The sequence below is a fragment of the Ctenocephalides felis genome, unplaced genomic scaffold, assembly GCF_003426905.1.
Source record: "Ctenocephalides felis isolate EL2017-DRISC unplaced genomic scaffold, ASM342690v1 CF-g0.4_SCAFFOLD_03570, whole genome shotgun sequence".
Taxonomy (NCBI): Eukaryota; Metazoa; Arthropoda; class Insecta; order Siphonaptera; family Pulicidae; genus Ctenocephalides; species Ctenocephalides felis.
Window position 1 is genome coordinate 18,452,870 of NW_020539724.1, and position 16,837 is coordinate 18,469,706.

The 16,837-nt window shown below is 27.3% G+C and overlaps 1 protein-coding gene across 1 annotated transcript; it reads left to right on the forward strand.

Moving 5' to 3' along the window:
- The first annotated feature begins 2,966 nt into the window (after positions 1 to 2,966).
- On the forward strand, positions 2,967 to 7,810 carry LOC113383525 (protein kinase shaggy-like). Its single transcript, XM_026621784.1, has 3 exons — positions 2,967 to 2,987; positions 3,585 to 3,771; positions 6,975 to 7,810. Exons 1-3 carry the CDS (start codon positions 2,967 to 2,969, stop codon positions 7,265 to 7,267), a joined length of 501 nt encoding a protein of 166 aa, XP_026477569.1. The 3' UTR covers positions 7,268 to 7,810.
- Positions 7,811 to 16,837: the final 9,027 nt, after the last annotated feature.

The following is a 16,837-nucleotide window of genomic DNA, read 5'->3' on the forward strand; positions in this document are numbered from 1 at the left end:
TGCTTTTATCCAATAATAATTCATTGAGACGTATCGATGGATTATTTTTTATTATCATGAAACAATGTCTAAATTTTTAACATGCTTGTAAATTAAAAATGTTTGGTTTCATATATATAATATAAGAAAAAATGCTTATAGTTATATAATTTAAAACATAAGAATTTAGATTTCTTCATATTAATGAGATAATCGATAAAGCCATCAGTCATATTGAAATGTTATAATATGAATATTTTATACTTAAATATATATATATATATATATCTCATAGTAGTAATAGTTAAATTCAAATTAAATAATTGGAGTATAAATGATTGAATTTAGATAGTTATATAAGAAAAATACATCAATTGGTGCAAGCCACTTGGCTTAACAAACTATATGTATAGTGCTTGACTACATAAACTACCTTAATTAACTAATTATATTTATTAAAAATATCTCAGTTAGTCAATTTAATTATTTTTGTTTGCTTCATTCATTTTTAAGTCATCCTATATATTTAATTTCTTTACATTTTTAAGGTACTAGTACTTAATGGTACTTTGTAAAGCTCACTCAATGTTTTTTTGGAAATACATCTTCAGATAGAATCTAGATATTTGGATATTATGATGTTTAGATTTTAAAGTAATGAATGAATATATATATTATATATATATATATATATATATTGTATATATATATGTATAAGCTTTCTTTTTCTTCGAATAGGGTTTTCTGAACATCTTTTTAGTTATATACCTAATTTTAACCCAAGGCTTACAATTTCAATTGGATTCTACTAACGGATCAACTTAATGTTGTTTTTTATGATCGTATGTGATATTTACAAACGATCTCCATTTTCAGTTGTTTATTGGAGAAACTGTTCTTCCGATAAATAGCTCAGACACAACTGAACACCAGCGATTCGTGTAAGTGTGGTAGTAGGAACGCAAAAACAGTATTTCTTGACATATTTGATTTTCTTTTATTGAAAATTATTTTTGTTTTTCGTTTCAACAGCAAATAACCACAGTTTAAAATTCAATTGGTGGGATAGCCAACATCTTCAGAGCCTGCGATATAAGCTTTACATACTTTGCTCTAATAAAAATTAGTACTCTTCTTAAACATGTGATTAATAAAAACATTGGTTGATCATTTTTCAGGCATTTTGATAATTTGGTGAATATTGATTTTAGTTGACTGTTTTTTTGTGTTCTCTAATACCATGCCGTGGGTTTAAATATTTCTGCATTTTAACAATTCATGCAAATTACTGATGGAACTTGAGTAAAATGTATATTATTGCAGATAGTTTTATATGTAATGAATTATATCGCTGATCACAAATGTTCATTTTGTCTGTTGCTTGTTGTCTGTACGCTTAAACTTAACAAAAATATCTGAATATTTTATCAAATTCTGAATCATCTTTTCATACTTTTACATTTTTTGTCAGCCATAATTCTATATGTAAAATAAATTAAAAATCCCTGCAATGAAGTCTGATGCTATCTATGAAACAATAGCTTCTAACAGATGGATTATAAAGATATCATTCAAATTCTAAGAATATCGATTCATTTTCTTATAATTGGAATTGGACAGCTTCTAATTTCCTTTATGACATAAGGCACAAACAATTTAAAATAAGAAGTGATGTATTTTAGTCTTCAGATTTCAAACTTTTTTAACTTGTTACTGTTTTTTTTATACATTTGCAATTTCTTTATATATATTATTCACTATAGTTGATATAGCCAAACGCTTAAATGTGTATTCTAGTCTAGCAGTTGTAAGAAATCGTTTTTTTTTAAATATTTTTAAAGTTTAACTATTTAAGAATATGTGTGCAAGAGGATTTTTTTAAATCTAAATTATTTTCAGAGATATTTATGTTTGACCACAATAATCTTCTTCCGTTTCCTTCCTTTGCGAGATTTTCAACACGATACCCACGATTTCTCCACTTCTACTGGACCGATTTATTTGAAATTTTTACAGAGTTCTCTTTATAGGTTTCTCATTAGTAAAAATTGCTCATCCCTAAATTTAAATTTTCATCATCTTTAAACAACTTGGGCATATCAAGTTGTAAAATGAAAATAGTTATAACAGAAAAAGTGGCATTCTTTTCCAGGCTGTCGCTATTTTGTGAATTTTTTTTCTTGGCAGTGATTCATACGAATGTGACATTATTCTAGATTATTTTTTGTTTTTTTATTTATCAGAATATTTGGAGGGTTAAAATCAGGTGTATGGTTACATGGCAATTTTTTAGACTTTCTACTTTATCATCTGCTTTTAGACTATTAATTTGGATTTTTTTTTGGGTTCCTAAAACATTAAACTATCACTTACAAAAAAATGTATAGTAAACATATTGTTTGCCTTTTTTACATCCTGACAAAAGTCACATAGACTAAAATGGTTATAGACTAAAATACCACCTTAATATATGTGCCTGGCTTTACTATCACACAAATAGTTTTTTCATTTGATTTCATCATTCCAATAAATATCTCTTTATATAAAAAATCTCCCTATATACGTTTTGTGTGATATCGACTTCTCTTATTTATCTTTCATTAATTGATTACAAAAAACTTTTTGCCATATTTTTGTTTCTTAATCGAATTGTCCCAAGCAAAGTATTAAATTAAAAAATTATACAAATTGACAAATGTATAACACCACGAGTTAGGGATCGTTCAAGTATTACGTAAGCAGATTTATTACAATTATTTACCCCCTCTTCCCCTTGTCAGCAAAAGTAAGCAAAGCTCTTACCCCCATGCTTAGGTAAAAATTTTGTAATTAATGTAAAAAATAAAAATACTAGCTATGACGTAATCATCATCCAGACTCTCCTGCCCCCCATGTCAACCCAAAATAGGCAAATCAACACCCCCCGCCCCCCTATAGTGCTTACGTAATACTTGAACGGCCTCTAATGTTTTTCAAAACGTTATGCTATGGGGGCGTCCATTAATCACGTGAGCGAGTTTTTGAAGATTTGTGGACCCCCCCTCCCCCTTGGTGATTCATGGTGATATTCAAAATTTCCCCCCTCCCCCACCAAACATAACGTGTATTTTCAGTTACATGATAAAACTGTATTTTTTTTAATTTGGGATCGTTCAAGTATTACGTAAGCAGATTATTACTATTATTAACCCCCTCCACCTTCCCCTTTGTCAGCAAAATTAAGCAAAATTCTTACCGAAAATGCCCAAAATAAGCAAATCAAAACCCCCCCGCCTTCCTGTAGTGCTTACGTAATACTTGAACGGCCCCTTTTTTTGAAAATGTTAGTTTTTTTTAAAATCAGTTAAAAAATAAATACACGTAATATCTTACTATACCCCTCCCTCCCCCACGTGATATTTCGTGATTTTTTGTCAGACCCCCCCTCCCTCTAAAAACCTCACGTGATTAATGTCCCATACATATGTTTGTTTCTTAATCGAATTGACAAATGTATAATACCACGAATTACTCCTAATACAGTATAACCCGAATATAAATTATTTTATTAATATTGTGTTATAGATTGTATTATAAAATAGATTTATTATGATTTATTTATATAGGTATTCCGCACACGGACACCGAGCGAGGCAATAAACCTGGTGTCCCGGTTATTGGAATACACTCCTGGTGCTCGCATATCACCGCTGCAGGCGTGCGCGCATCCGTTCTTCGCGGAACTCAGAGAAACGACAACGCGCCTGCCGAACGGCAGGGAGCTGCCGCTATTGTTCAACTTCACTGAACAAGGTAAGGAATTAGATCTAGTAGGACCCAGTTAAGTAGATCTTGCTTAATACGATTTTTTGGATAATACGCCACTGAACATTGATCCCTGAAATAACAAGTAAGAAATAATATACAGTAGGACCCAGTTAAGTAGATCATGCTTAATACGATTTTTTGGATAATACGCCACTGAACATTGATCCCTGAAATAACAAGTAAGAAATAATATACAGTAGGACCCAGTTAAGTCGATCTTGCTTAATACGATTTTTGGATAATACGCCACTGAACATTGATCCCTGAAATAACAAGTAAGAAATAATATACAGTAGGACCACGTTAAGTAGATCATGCTTAATACGATTTTTTGGATAATACGCCACTGGACATTGATCCCTGAAATAACAAGTAAGAAATAATATACAGTAGGACCCAGTTAAGTCGATCTTGCTTAATACGATTTTTTGGATAATACGCCACTGAACATTGATCCCTGAAATAACAAGTAAGAAATAATATACAGTAGGACCACGTTAAGTAGATCATGCTTAATACGATTTTTTGGATAATACGCCACTGGACATTGATCCCTGAAATAACAAGTAAGAAATAATATACAGTAGGACCCAGTTAAGTCGATCTTGCTTAATACGATTTTTTGGATAATACGCCACTGAACATTGATCCCTGAAATAACAAGTAAGAAATAATATACAGTAGGACCACGTTAAGTAGATCATGCTTAATACGATTTTTTGGATAATACGCCACTTTACATTGATCCCTGAAATAACAAGTAAGAAATAATATACAGTAGGACCCAGTTAAGCAGATCATGCTTAATACGATTTTTTGGATAATACGCCACTGAACATTGATCCCTGAAATAACAAGTAAGAAATAATATACAGTAGGACCCAGTTAAGTAGGTCATGATTAATACATCTTTTGGATAATATGCCACTTTACACTGATCCCTGCAATAACAAATTAAATGTTTTAATTGCATAGTGTTGTGCAGGAGTGAGCAACTTTTTTATTTATTGACTCCATTTATTGGTTAAATTTAAATATTAACTAGTGGGGTGCATGGCATTTTGCCTTAAAGCAAATTGCTCGAACTTTCCGTACCGTAATTAGAAATCTTGGCACGGAACCCTACAAAATTTACACAAAATGTGTACACATTATTAAAATTTTTATAAAATATCTAATAATTTGAGGTACATATGTTCAATAGACATTTTTGACCGCCAAATGACATTTTTTTTAGCTTATTTTTATTGAGAATCCGTAACCGCTGGACCTGCCTTCCCAAAAATATAATCATTTGTTCATCTTGTCAATACAAGTAAAATGTTTTTTGAATTATTAAAATTGGACGCTACGTTCTCTTAAAAACTGAGTTACCTTTTGTGGCACTTTTTGCCCCGTATCTTTGAAACGGCTAGACTTGCCTTCGCCAAAAACTAATCAGAACGTGTCTTTATCAATATGAATGAAATGTTTTTTGAATTATTCAAATCGGTTGATCGGAGTTTCCGAAATCGTCGACGAAAATTTGTATCCGCATACACACATACACATATACATCCATTTTTTCTAAGGTATGCCAAAATGTTCAGAAGGGTTTGAAACGTAAAGATGTTACAATTAATAGAATTCTATCTTGGAAATGCTTGGTAGGTTGCAGAAAAATATTCAAAGTGTACCGGTTGCTCTTTCTTTGCATACATACAATATTTTCACTCCATGGATTGTTGTTATTGCAATTATTTTTATTATTATAAGCAAATTGCTCGATGATAAACTGTAAAAAAATTAAGTCATTTTAACCTTCATGTCATGAGGCAACAAAAAATACCAAAATATGTAACTTAATAAATAATTAAAATTACTTATAGTTTGATTATCCTTATATTAAAAATGGTGATATCAATGATCCATGATATGACAACCGCATAACACTACATTATACATTAAAAACTTTGAAATTGTTATATTTATATAAATGTATATCACTATTTAACTAAGAGAACATTTTTTTAATATGTATACTAACTAAGGACTTGATGATAAAGTAATTTCAAAAACATTTAGACATATTTATTCGAAACAAAACTCAAAAGTCAACTATTTGTATCTCAAAGGAGGATGAAATAAGATTGCGTTCATTTATTGCTTTTTCTCTATAAAGATGGATGAAACAACATTCTGAAAAATATATTGAAAAAGTTTATATTTTATAGGTTAAAGGTTGGTGTGTGTATGCGTCCTGCCAGCATAGTTTTAAATCGTTTAGGATTTTTGAAATTTTAGCTAGCTACACTAATCAATATTCAATCACAATCGAGCAATTAATTTGATAAACCAGTTTCATAAGCCGTTCGATATTGAAAGAAGTTTCAATAAAGGTAGTATTCGTGGTTCAATTCAATTTCTAAGCTATAAAAAAGATATTTTTTATAAGGAAAGAATAGATTTTATATATCCCTGTAGGTCCAGTCGGTTAATATTTTCAATATTTTTTTAGTTTTCTTAAACAGTTACGCAGTTTATTAGTGTTCACATTCTTTTACTATCTTTAATGTAATAAATTAAATTAAATTAAAGATCCTTTATAATATCCTATGAAGAGTATTAAAAATTGTAGCCTAAGAAAACTGGTAGTAAATATATTCTTTCTGTAGTGAAATAAGAGGCTTTGCAAACAGGAATTTTACATCAGTAGGGTGACATATTTTATCAATTCTTTGTTAAGTGCCTCAATAATGTGATTTTCTTTATCACTTAAAATTTATTGACTTGGACTATTTATTCATAAATATCATATCCATTGTTTATACATATAGAAATTATTTGTACCTTTTACATATTATTTGCAATATACCTTTTTATATATTATTTTAAAATAGATATCTGGAAGCATATACCCAAAAAGTGTGAATTAAAAGAAATTTTAAAATAAAAATCCTATTTGCAATTTTGCACTAATATAATTTCAAAAGAGTTTTTATTCTGGACTTTTTTTGTCTGTTCATTGTATAAACTCTCAAACCCCTTACTAGCAATTAAGCGCGTACAAACGTGTTTATAACTGCTGAACGCAATAATTTAAAATAGTAGAGGCTAAAATTTAATAATTGCATTTTGAAAATTAAGCCCTCGATCTTATTCCTTGCTGTTTAAATTAAAATATCTATTAATCATTTGTCTTCTTCCAGAACTGTCCATACAACCCAGCCTGAACTCCGCCCTATTACCTCGCACGTCCGCGGGCCCCACCGGTGGTTCCACCACTGTCTCCTCCACGGCGGATTCGTCAACGGCAGCAGGGAGCGGAGCAGGAGCCGCCGGAGTCACGTCATCTACCGCCGCCGTCGGCACGGCTGATGCCACAGTCACTCCCGCCGCCACCGGTGCCACCAGCAGCGCCGCCGACCTGGCGGTGTCCGCCAGCAGCCGCCAGCATGACGTGACCGCCGCGGCCACCGCCACCGGCTCGGGGATGACTTAGGGAATAGAGGGTAGGAAGGAAATACAGTGAGCGGGATGAGAATCAAGTAGTAAAATAGATATACAAGACGCGATGTGTAATAGATATATAAATGAAAATATAACAAACAAAACAAATACACGTACATACATATATTATATATATTTATGCAAATTATTTTATAGTTGTTTGTACATTTTTAGTTTTTTAGTACACTATATACATGCTCATTATTAATACAAATTTGTCTCTGAGTTGTTGATATTTTGTTCTTGCAAGTAAGATTTTAAAGTAGTGCATTTAAGCTTAAGAGAACCTTCAAATTTTTCTTCAAAGTTTTCACACAAAATGCTGCCACTAAAAAGAATTAACTATTTACTATGAATTCTTTTCAACTTCTAGAGAAAGTACTTACTTTAAGTAATGAATGATATCTTTAGCATGACCACCTTCGAATGATCATGTTCAATATAATAATTTTTCTCGGAATAAAGAGTCATAAAAATGGCTCATAATGATTTATTCATTATGCATAGGTACATATATACATGTGTATATATATATATATATGTATATATATGAATAGATAAATATGTGTACATGTATATATATATATATATATATATATATATATGTGTGTGTATATATATGTATAGTAAAATATATGTACATGTATATATATATATATATGTATGTGTATATATATATATGTATATATGTATATGTATATGTATTTTTATATATAAATATATGAGACATTCTAGAATGAAAATAATGTACTTACATTATATTTTATTTAGTGTTAGTACTAGTTTCGACACAAGATACATTTCATCCATTATAAATCAGATATAATTTTAGTATATTATTTTCAATCAACGTATTGAACTATAAAATGTCTCATATATATCAAGGCTGAAACAAACGTGAAAAATATACATATACATACATATATATATATATATAACAAATGTATTCTGAGTGGATAGATAGATATTAATTTAGAAATATGAACAAACAACACTCTTTTTTTTGCTCTAAGTTATTAAATAATAATTTCACAAACGTTTTGAGACAAGGTTTGTCTCATCAGTGTGTTATGAATTTAAAATCTAAAATATGAAAACCTATATAAGCATTATGTGTTATCCATTACACGTCGTTCACTGTGCTGCCACTGTATCCAGTACAGTAAACGACATGTAACGGATAACACATAATGCTTATATAGGTTTCCATATTTTAGATTTTAAATTTATAACACATTGATGATGAGACAAACCTAGTTTCAAAACGTTTGTGAAATTATTATTTAATAAATTAGTGCAAAAAAAAGTGTTGTTGGTTCATATTTCTAAATTAATTTATATATATATATATATATATATATATATATATATATATAATAGTAAGTTCTTCATAGATGTTTACTAATTACGTTTCGGAACTAAATAGGTTCCATCAACATGTTTTTCTGTCAAAAAATAATTTTGTTTACAACATTATTGATAAAAAATTTGATGATAACATAAAATTACAATGTTTCACCATATTCATTTAATATTATTTATATTGATATGATATATTATATCATATTGATATGATATATTATATTATATTGATATGATACATTATATTATAATGATATGAAATATTATATTTAAAAAGGTTTTTAAATTCATGTAGTCATCAAACTATTTATCAAAATAAATATATAAAAAAAATTTTTTTAAATAAATGCCTGATGATGGAATGTATTTAGTTTCGAGAACTAGTTATAAAACATGTATAAAAAACTCATGGGTTTTCAATTTATTGGGATTAATCATTTGGCAAAAGAAACATAAAAGGATTTATTGGATAATTCAGGATTATATATGCAAAATTATATCACGTAAATTTTTTGGTTAGTGAACAACATATGATATTCTCATCCGGTTGCCAAATTCTTGTAAATTATACGTCTATCTATTACAACTTGCAAGAATGTCGTTTAAGATTATTATGAGATCTTCATAAATATTTCCTGAAGATTTAGTGACTTTCTGTGATACAATATTTAATTGTATGAAATGACCAACATTTTTATAAAAAGTTACAATTGGCAAAGTATCAATGAGTTTTGAGTAATGCGTCTAAAAGTGAGTGTTAACACAAATTAGCAGAAAATATTATCTAACAGAATTTAGTAAATTCTTAATAATATTATTAGGAAAGATAACAAATAATGTTACAAATTAATTAAAAATCTTTTAAGACTTTCTGGGGCTTAATAAATAGGTGGTGGGCTAAAATTTTAAATGAAGCTCAATGTGATTGTCAAAGTCATTTCTTATAAACAAAATTTTACAAGCATTTTCTGCCTTGCTACATATTTACATTCTCATGTATTTGGATTCATCAAGTATATATATTTTTAATACATAATCATACACATTTATATTATTTTTTTGATTTTTTCTTACTTTTTTAAAAAAACACCAAGAAAAATCTTAAGATCAAGTAGGTTTTTTTTCTACTTCACTGCATATAAAACAATATTAAAATTTTTATTCTATATGAAAATCTCAGCTACGTGTATATGGATTGTTTGTTAGTATGTATGAAATATGTACATATATGCATACATATTTATTTATATATTATATGTATCTATATGTACATATGATGCGAAATGATTATATGCAAGTTACAAATTATGTGTAAACATATGTGCCACATTTTGGCTAATACATATATAAACTGCTATAATATGTTTAGTGCGTTGGCAAAAAATAATTTTAAACCTTAATATATATACATGCAAAGAGTATAAGTTAAGATTTTTGGTAGAAAATAATATCCCAAAATTGTATGTTTATATGAATGACTTTAATCACAAGACACACTAAGCGAATTTTTGTCTCTGCGACTTTAAAAGTTTTGACCTTTGTCAAAGAATACACTGATAATGTGTGCATATATTTATAATTTACAATATATAGCATATGTATATTTATATATGCACACATAAACATATAAATATAGACTTAGAGATAATATTGGAAATTAGCAAATATTAAAATGGATTGAATAATTTGAATTATAAATGATTAAACCTTTGGTAGATCACTAAAATTGCATATTATTATTATTATTATATGTATAAATTAAAAAAGAAATTTATATGTATATGCAATAGATATATTATCACACATTGAAATAATTTCTAATGTCATGAACTAGTTTTTTAAGATCCATTTTGTCGGAATATAATGCAAGTATATATATATATATATATATATATATATATATATATATATATATGTAGCATCAGATTATATGCATGCATACATACATATAATAACAAAGAATTCACAACTTTTTGTTTCATCTTCGATCTCAATGCTGCATCTTCGTTTCTATGACTACAATTATAAGCAGGTTAGTGCATGTATATTGTTGTTAGTATTATATATATATATATATATATATATATATATATGTAGTTCAGCATGTACAAGTGATAAATAATTATGTATCACTTGTAGATACTGAAGTTTTTCTAAAAATATTTAGCTATTACTACATAATTTTTCTTCTATAATACATAAAAATATATAACCATAAATATAAATCTATTATAATTATATTTTTTTTTGTTACAGATACATTATTATCTAAAAATTTGTGTCCAGAATGATTGTCTTCGGATATAACATCCTGAAAAATTAGGATACATTAAACTAGGATACATCTGTTGTAATGGCATGATGTGTATAAAACATTAGAAGATATATGGCTTAGGATCAAGTTTTGTAAACAATATTTATGTACATGTATATATATATATATATATATATATATATATATTATATATATATATATATATATAAGTATACATATGAGTGTACACATGCATGTAACTTGGTACTCTAATTATATTTTGAGAAGAAAATAATGTAAAACATATATAATTCTCTATGTAAGCAGATATGTTTGAATTTGTTTATATATGCATATGCATATGCATATGCATATGTATATATATATATATATATATATATATATATATATATATATGCATACATATTCTCATCCTTTGTAAAATCATATCACCCATAATTTAAAATTGAATTTGTTGCAATATTATTTGCATTTTTATGTATGCAATACATGTAACATGTATGTATGTACGTGTATATGTATTTTAAACAATGCATGCATATATGCTGGTACACACTCATATATGTATTGTTTTAAGATGAGTTTTTAAATGTTTTATTTTAATGTAAACATATTTAATTAAATTACGATGTACAGAATGCGTAATTAAGCCAAGTTGGTTAAGCTCTGTGAAATTATAGTAAATGTGCATATATTTTGTATGTGCTTATGTATAGGTATCGATTTAAAAAAAAGTTGTTTAAGAATGACATGTACCTATATATCAGCACATGCTAAAAAAAATTGTAAATTTAATAATGTTTAATTTTATTAATATGTTTTAGAAATGAAAAAGATATGCATCCTTTTTATATAACTATATGCATATATGTACATATATATGTAAATATTTATATTCAGTGAATGCTCTTGCATATATATGTGTGTATATCCATGTATATTTGATACATTTATGTACCCTAACGTCTTACACCATACACATGAAACACATAGCATATGTCTGTTTAAAATTTATGTTACGTTCTATTGTAGATCGTTAATTTTAATTGTGAACGCTTGTTTTTATTTAAAATTGATGAATATATTATGATTGAAATAGTTTTATGTTAGTTTAATTTTATCATACTAAATTACTCTGATACTTGATCACTGTGTGCAATTATTCTTGGTAATATATTCCTTTTAAAGGAGCTATAAATGATATATATATATATATATATATATATATATATATATATATATCATTGTAAAATTGCTGTCCTGGTCCAATTTCTTAATCTTTCTCACCCACCTCATAAAATGCATAAAGCGTTACTTGAAGAGGCACATAGTTGTTAGTAAATTTATAGAATTAAAATTAACCTAATGGATTTGTACATAGTATATTATATATATTATGTTTCGGCTTTAAAGATTCAGTTATAAACTTATGATATCAAAATGTGTACAGTAGACACAAGCATATGTAGAGATTAGGAATTGTGAATCATACACATATTTGTTTTAATTTGATTGATTTTATGATTAATAAAAATGGGAAAAGTTTATCAATGGTTTTTAGTTTTGAACTGATATTTTCAGAATAGATTGATGATTGATTCATACAACAATATTACATCTATAGAAAAGAGCTGCTCCAAATTAGAGTTTTTGATATTATTCAATATATATTATCGAAATAATTATCATGTGTTTAAAATAAACCGTGGATGGTAGTCCATGGTTTTAACTTGATACCACATTCAAATTGAATAAAATGTGTTTGTTACACAAAACCGCGGTGGGAATATATGAGTGTATATATTGATATATACATCATTATACATGGCCTAGCTGTTCTGGTTTGTATGGAAATTGGATATATAAATGTATATATTGATTTATACATCATTATATATGGCCTAGCTGTTCTGGTTTGTATGGAAATTGGATATATAAATGTATATATTGATTTATACATCATTATACATGGTCTAGCTATTCTGGTTTGTATGGAAATTGGATATATAAATGTATATATTGATTTATACATCATTATACATGGCCTAGCTGTTCTGGATTGTATGGAAATTGGATATATAAATGTATATATTGATTTATACATCATTATACATGGCTTAGTTGTTCTGGTTTGTATGGAAATTGGATATATAAATGTATATAATGATTTATACATCATTATACATGGCCTAGCTGTTCTGGTTTGTATGGAAATTGGATATATAAATGTAAGTATTGATTTATACATCATTATACATGGCCTAGCTGTTCTGGTTTGTATGGAAATTGGATATATATAATGTAAGTATTGATTTATACATCATTATACATGGCCTAGCTGTTCTGGTTTGTATGGAAATTGGATATATAAATGTATATATTGATTTATACATCATTATACATGGCCTAGCTGTTCTGGTTTGTATGGAAATTGGATATATAAATGTATATATTGATTTATACATCATTATACATGGCCTAACTGTTCTGGTTTGTATGGAAATTGGATGTATAAATGTATATATTGATTTATGCATCATTACACATGGCCTAGCTGTTCTAGTTTGTATGGAAATTGGATATATAAATGTATATATTGATTTATACATCATTATATATGGTTTAGCTGTCGTAGTTTGTATGGGAATGGGATATATAAATGCATATATTTTTCGTACTTTATTATTTTATTCTATTGTGCTACATTATTATATATGGTCTAGCTCACTTGATTTGTATGAAAATTGGATATATAAATGTATATATTGATTTTTATATCATTATATATGACTTAGCTGCTTCGGCTTGTCTAAAAATTAGATATATAAATGTATATATTAATTGATGCATCAAGAGATATATAATTTTAAATTCAAATTCCCGCCATACTGCTTCAAATGTGGAGCATGCAGCGCCTCTATGCAAAATTATTCCCAGTTCGTTGGGAACTACGTAGTGACTACCGGGTTCAATGGTTCTGTGTCAGATGGCGCCACTGGCTTTTACGTCAAACGTTTGACAGTTCTTCGACGAGAAATGAATATAAATTCAAAACAATAATGTCGTCTCATGGAGAAATCGGATATATTAATGTATATTCTGATTAATCTGATTGATACATTATTTATTGATATGATTTGATGTGTACTTACTGTCTCAGTATGTGTGGAAATTAGATACATAATGGTATATATTGATTTATACATCATTAGATGTGTACTAGCACAACTTAATTCCATATGTACATTTATAAACAATTATGTCGTTTTATTAAAAATCACCATGTATTATATGAAAGATGATGATCTGATTATCAAAAATGCCCAGTAAGTACAAATTAATCATTATTATATTTCAAATGGAAGTCATGTAGTCATTTTATATTTCTGATATTAATTCCTATTTTTATGTAATTTATTTAATCAAAAAAAAATTCAATAATGAAACTTAGCATTATCTGTAGAAAGTAATAACTTATAGATAGGTATAATATACAGCACTACGGGAGAGAATGTTAATGTCAGCTACTACACGATAGTCTGAGAAAAGTTAATATGAACCGTTAATATCAGCTAAAGCTCAGGGATTCTAAGATTTCAATCTGGACTTGTTAGAAATCTAATATGATGACAGTGATTAGCAGCTTGTAATATCAGGGGTGTACAACAAATGATATAATTTTATTTTAAATTTTATATCTCGAGAGATCAGTTCATCAGTTGATCAGTTGTTGCTTATTACATATAGAATAAATTATATATTAGTTTTATAGTTATATATTATGTACTAGTTAATATATATATTTATAGTTATGAATTAGCAAACTTATACAAACATTATAAAACTGTATAAAGCCGATTGGCGTATAAATAAATAAATAAATATATATATATATATATATATATATATTATCTTGTTTTTCCTTACAGAACAATAAAATCTTGTGAATTCATAAATTGCTTTTGCTTTATCAAAATTAATGTTATATAATATTATATGTGAATAAACTGTTTTTTTCAGTTGAGAATATTTATTAGAAATTATTTATAACATTTGAACTTTTATTTTATACATTAAAATTTGTATTGAAAATAATTATAGTTTTCTCTTGAAAGACTTCTTACAATTGCACATTTAGTGCATTCTACTATGATTGCACTAATTACAAATAGGAATGTTTAGGAATATATGTTTCAATCGACTAAATATGGACTAGCTGCTTAAGTTGTGTGGAAAATGGATATATAAATATATATATTGATATTCCTTAATAATTATATATATAATGGCGTATTAAGCGATATATAAATGTATATATTCATATTTCCCGGGGCCATAATTATAAAATAAAAAGCCATAAAAGGAATCCAATAAGATTCCTAGATTCATAGAGGGATTGTATGCAGCGCCTCTATGCAAAATCGTTCCCAGGTCGTGAGGAACTAACGTCCAGTTGAATTCATATAAAAGCGTATAAAGGAATCCAATAAGATTCCTAGACTCATTGAGGCGATTGCATGCAGCGCCTCTATGAAAAATCGTTCCCAGTTCGTTGGGAACTACGTAGTGACTACCGGGTTCATATGGTTCTGTGCTAGATGGCGCCACCGACTTTTACGTCAAACGTTTGACAGTTCTTCGACGAGAAATTAATATGAATTCAAAACAATAATGGCCTATTGTATGGGAATTGGATATATAAATTTATATATTGATTTATTCATCATTAGATGTGTACTAGCTGCTTTGGTTTGAGTGGAAATTGGATATATTAATTTATACATAATTAGATGTGTCCTAGCTGCCTTAGTTTCTACGGAAATTGGATATTTAAATCTATATTCTATTTGTAGGTGCATATAACTTATAAAAAAACGAGGAACATAAATAATTTAACTTAAATATGATATATTGATGCATAATGTGATGGCATACCATTTTGATCTATTCAAGTTCTGAACAGAAAAACAAGGATGATGAATAGAATATCACAGTTTCGAGTAAGCTTTTGTTGCATGTGAAATTTATATTATTCAAATCAAAACTTAAATATTCAACTACGATTTCAATTATATTTTTCGATAAATTAACCAATTCAATCTAGTATATTAAACTTCAATTTTAAAAATATAAAATCATCAACATTCTTTGAGTTATTCTTTGAATATATAAATTATATATACAATTATACAATTAAATTTTTACAATGTGATATATATATAATTATCAAAGTTTCATTATAAAAATAAAAATTAATATTATCCGTAAATAGTAATCATTTATAGATATGCTATATAATGTTATTTTAAATGCATTCTTGATATAAATGTATATTTGTCTTGCAGTTGCAACTTGTAGAAAAACAAGGTACATAAATAATTTATCTCAAATATGATATATTGATGAATTATGTGATAATTCCATTTGTCATCCCAGAAATTACATATACAATTATACATTTATATATTAATCCAGTAAATACAAATTGATTATTATTATATGTATTTCAAATGAAAATAATGTAGTTATTATTTTATTTTTCTTATATCAATTATTATTTTTATGTAATTTATTTAAATCAAACATTTAATTAAATCGTTTAAATGTTATAATTATCAAAGTTTCATTATAAAAGTAAAAATTAATATTATCCGTAAATAGTAGGATTATAAGTATTTCCAGATGACTTCTTTATTGAATCAGCTTTATACTTACAAATAATTTATAGACAGATATAGTTTGCAACACTAAATGACTATATAATGGTATTTTAGATGCATTTTTGTTTTAAATATATATTCTTATTGCAGGTGCTTATAACTTATGAAAAAACAAGCAGCAATAACAATTTAACTCAAATATGATATATTGTTGAATTATGTGATAATTCTATTTAAGTGTCATCCCAGAAATATCTAGTGAATA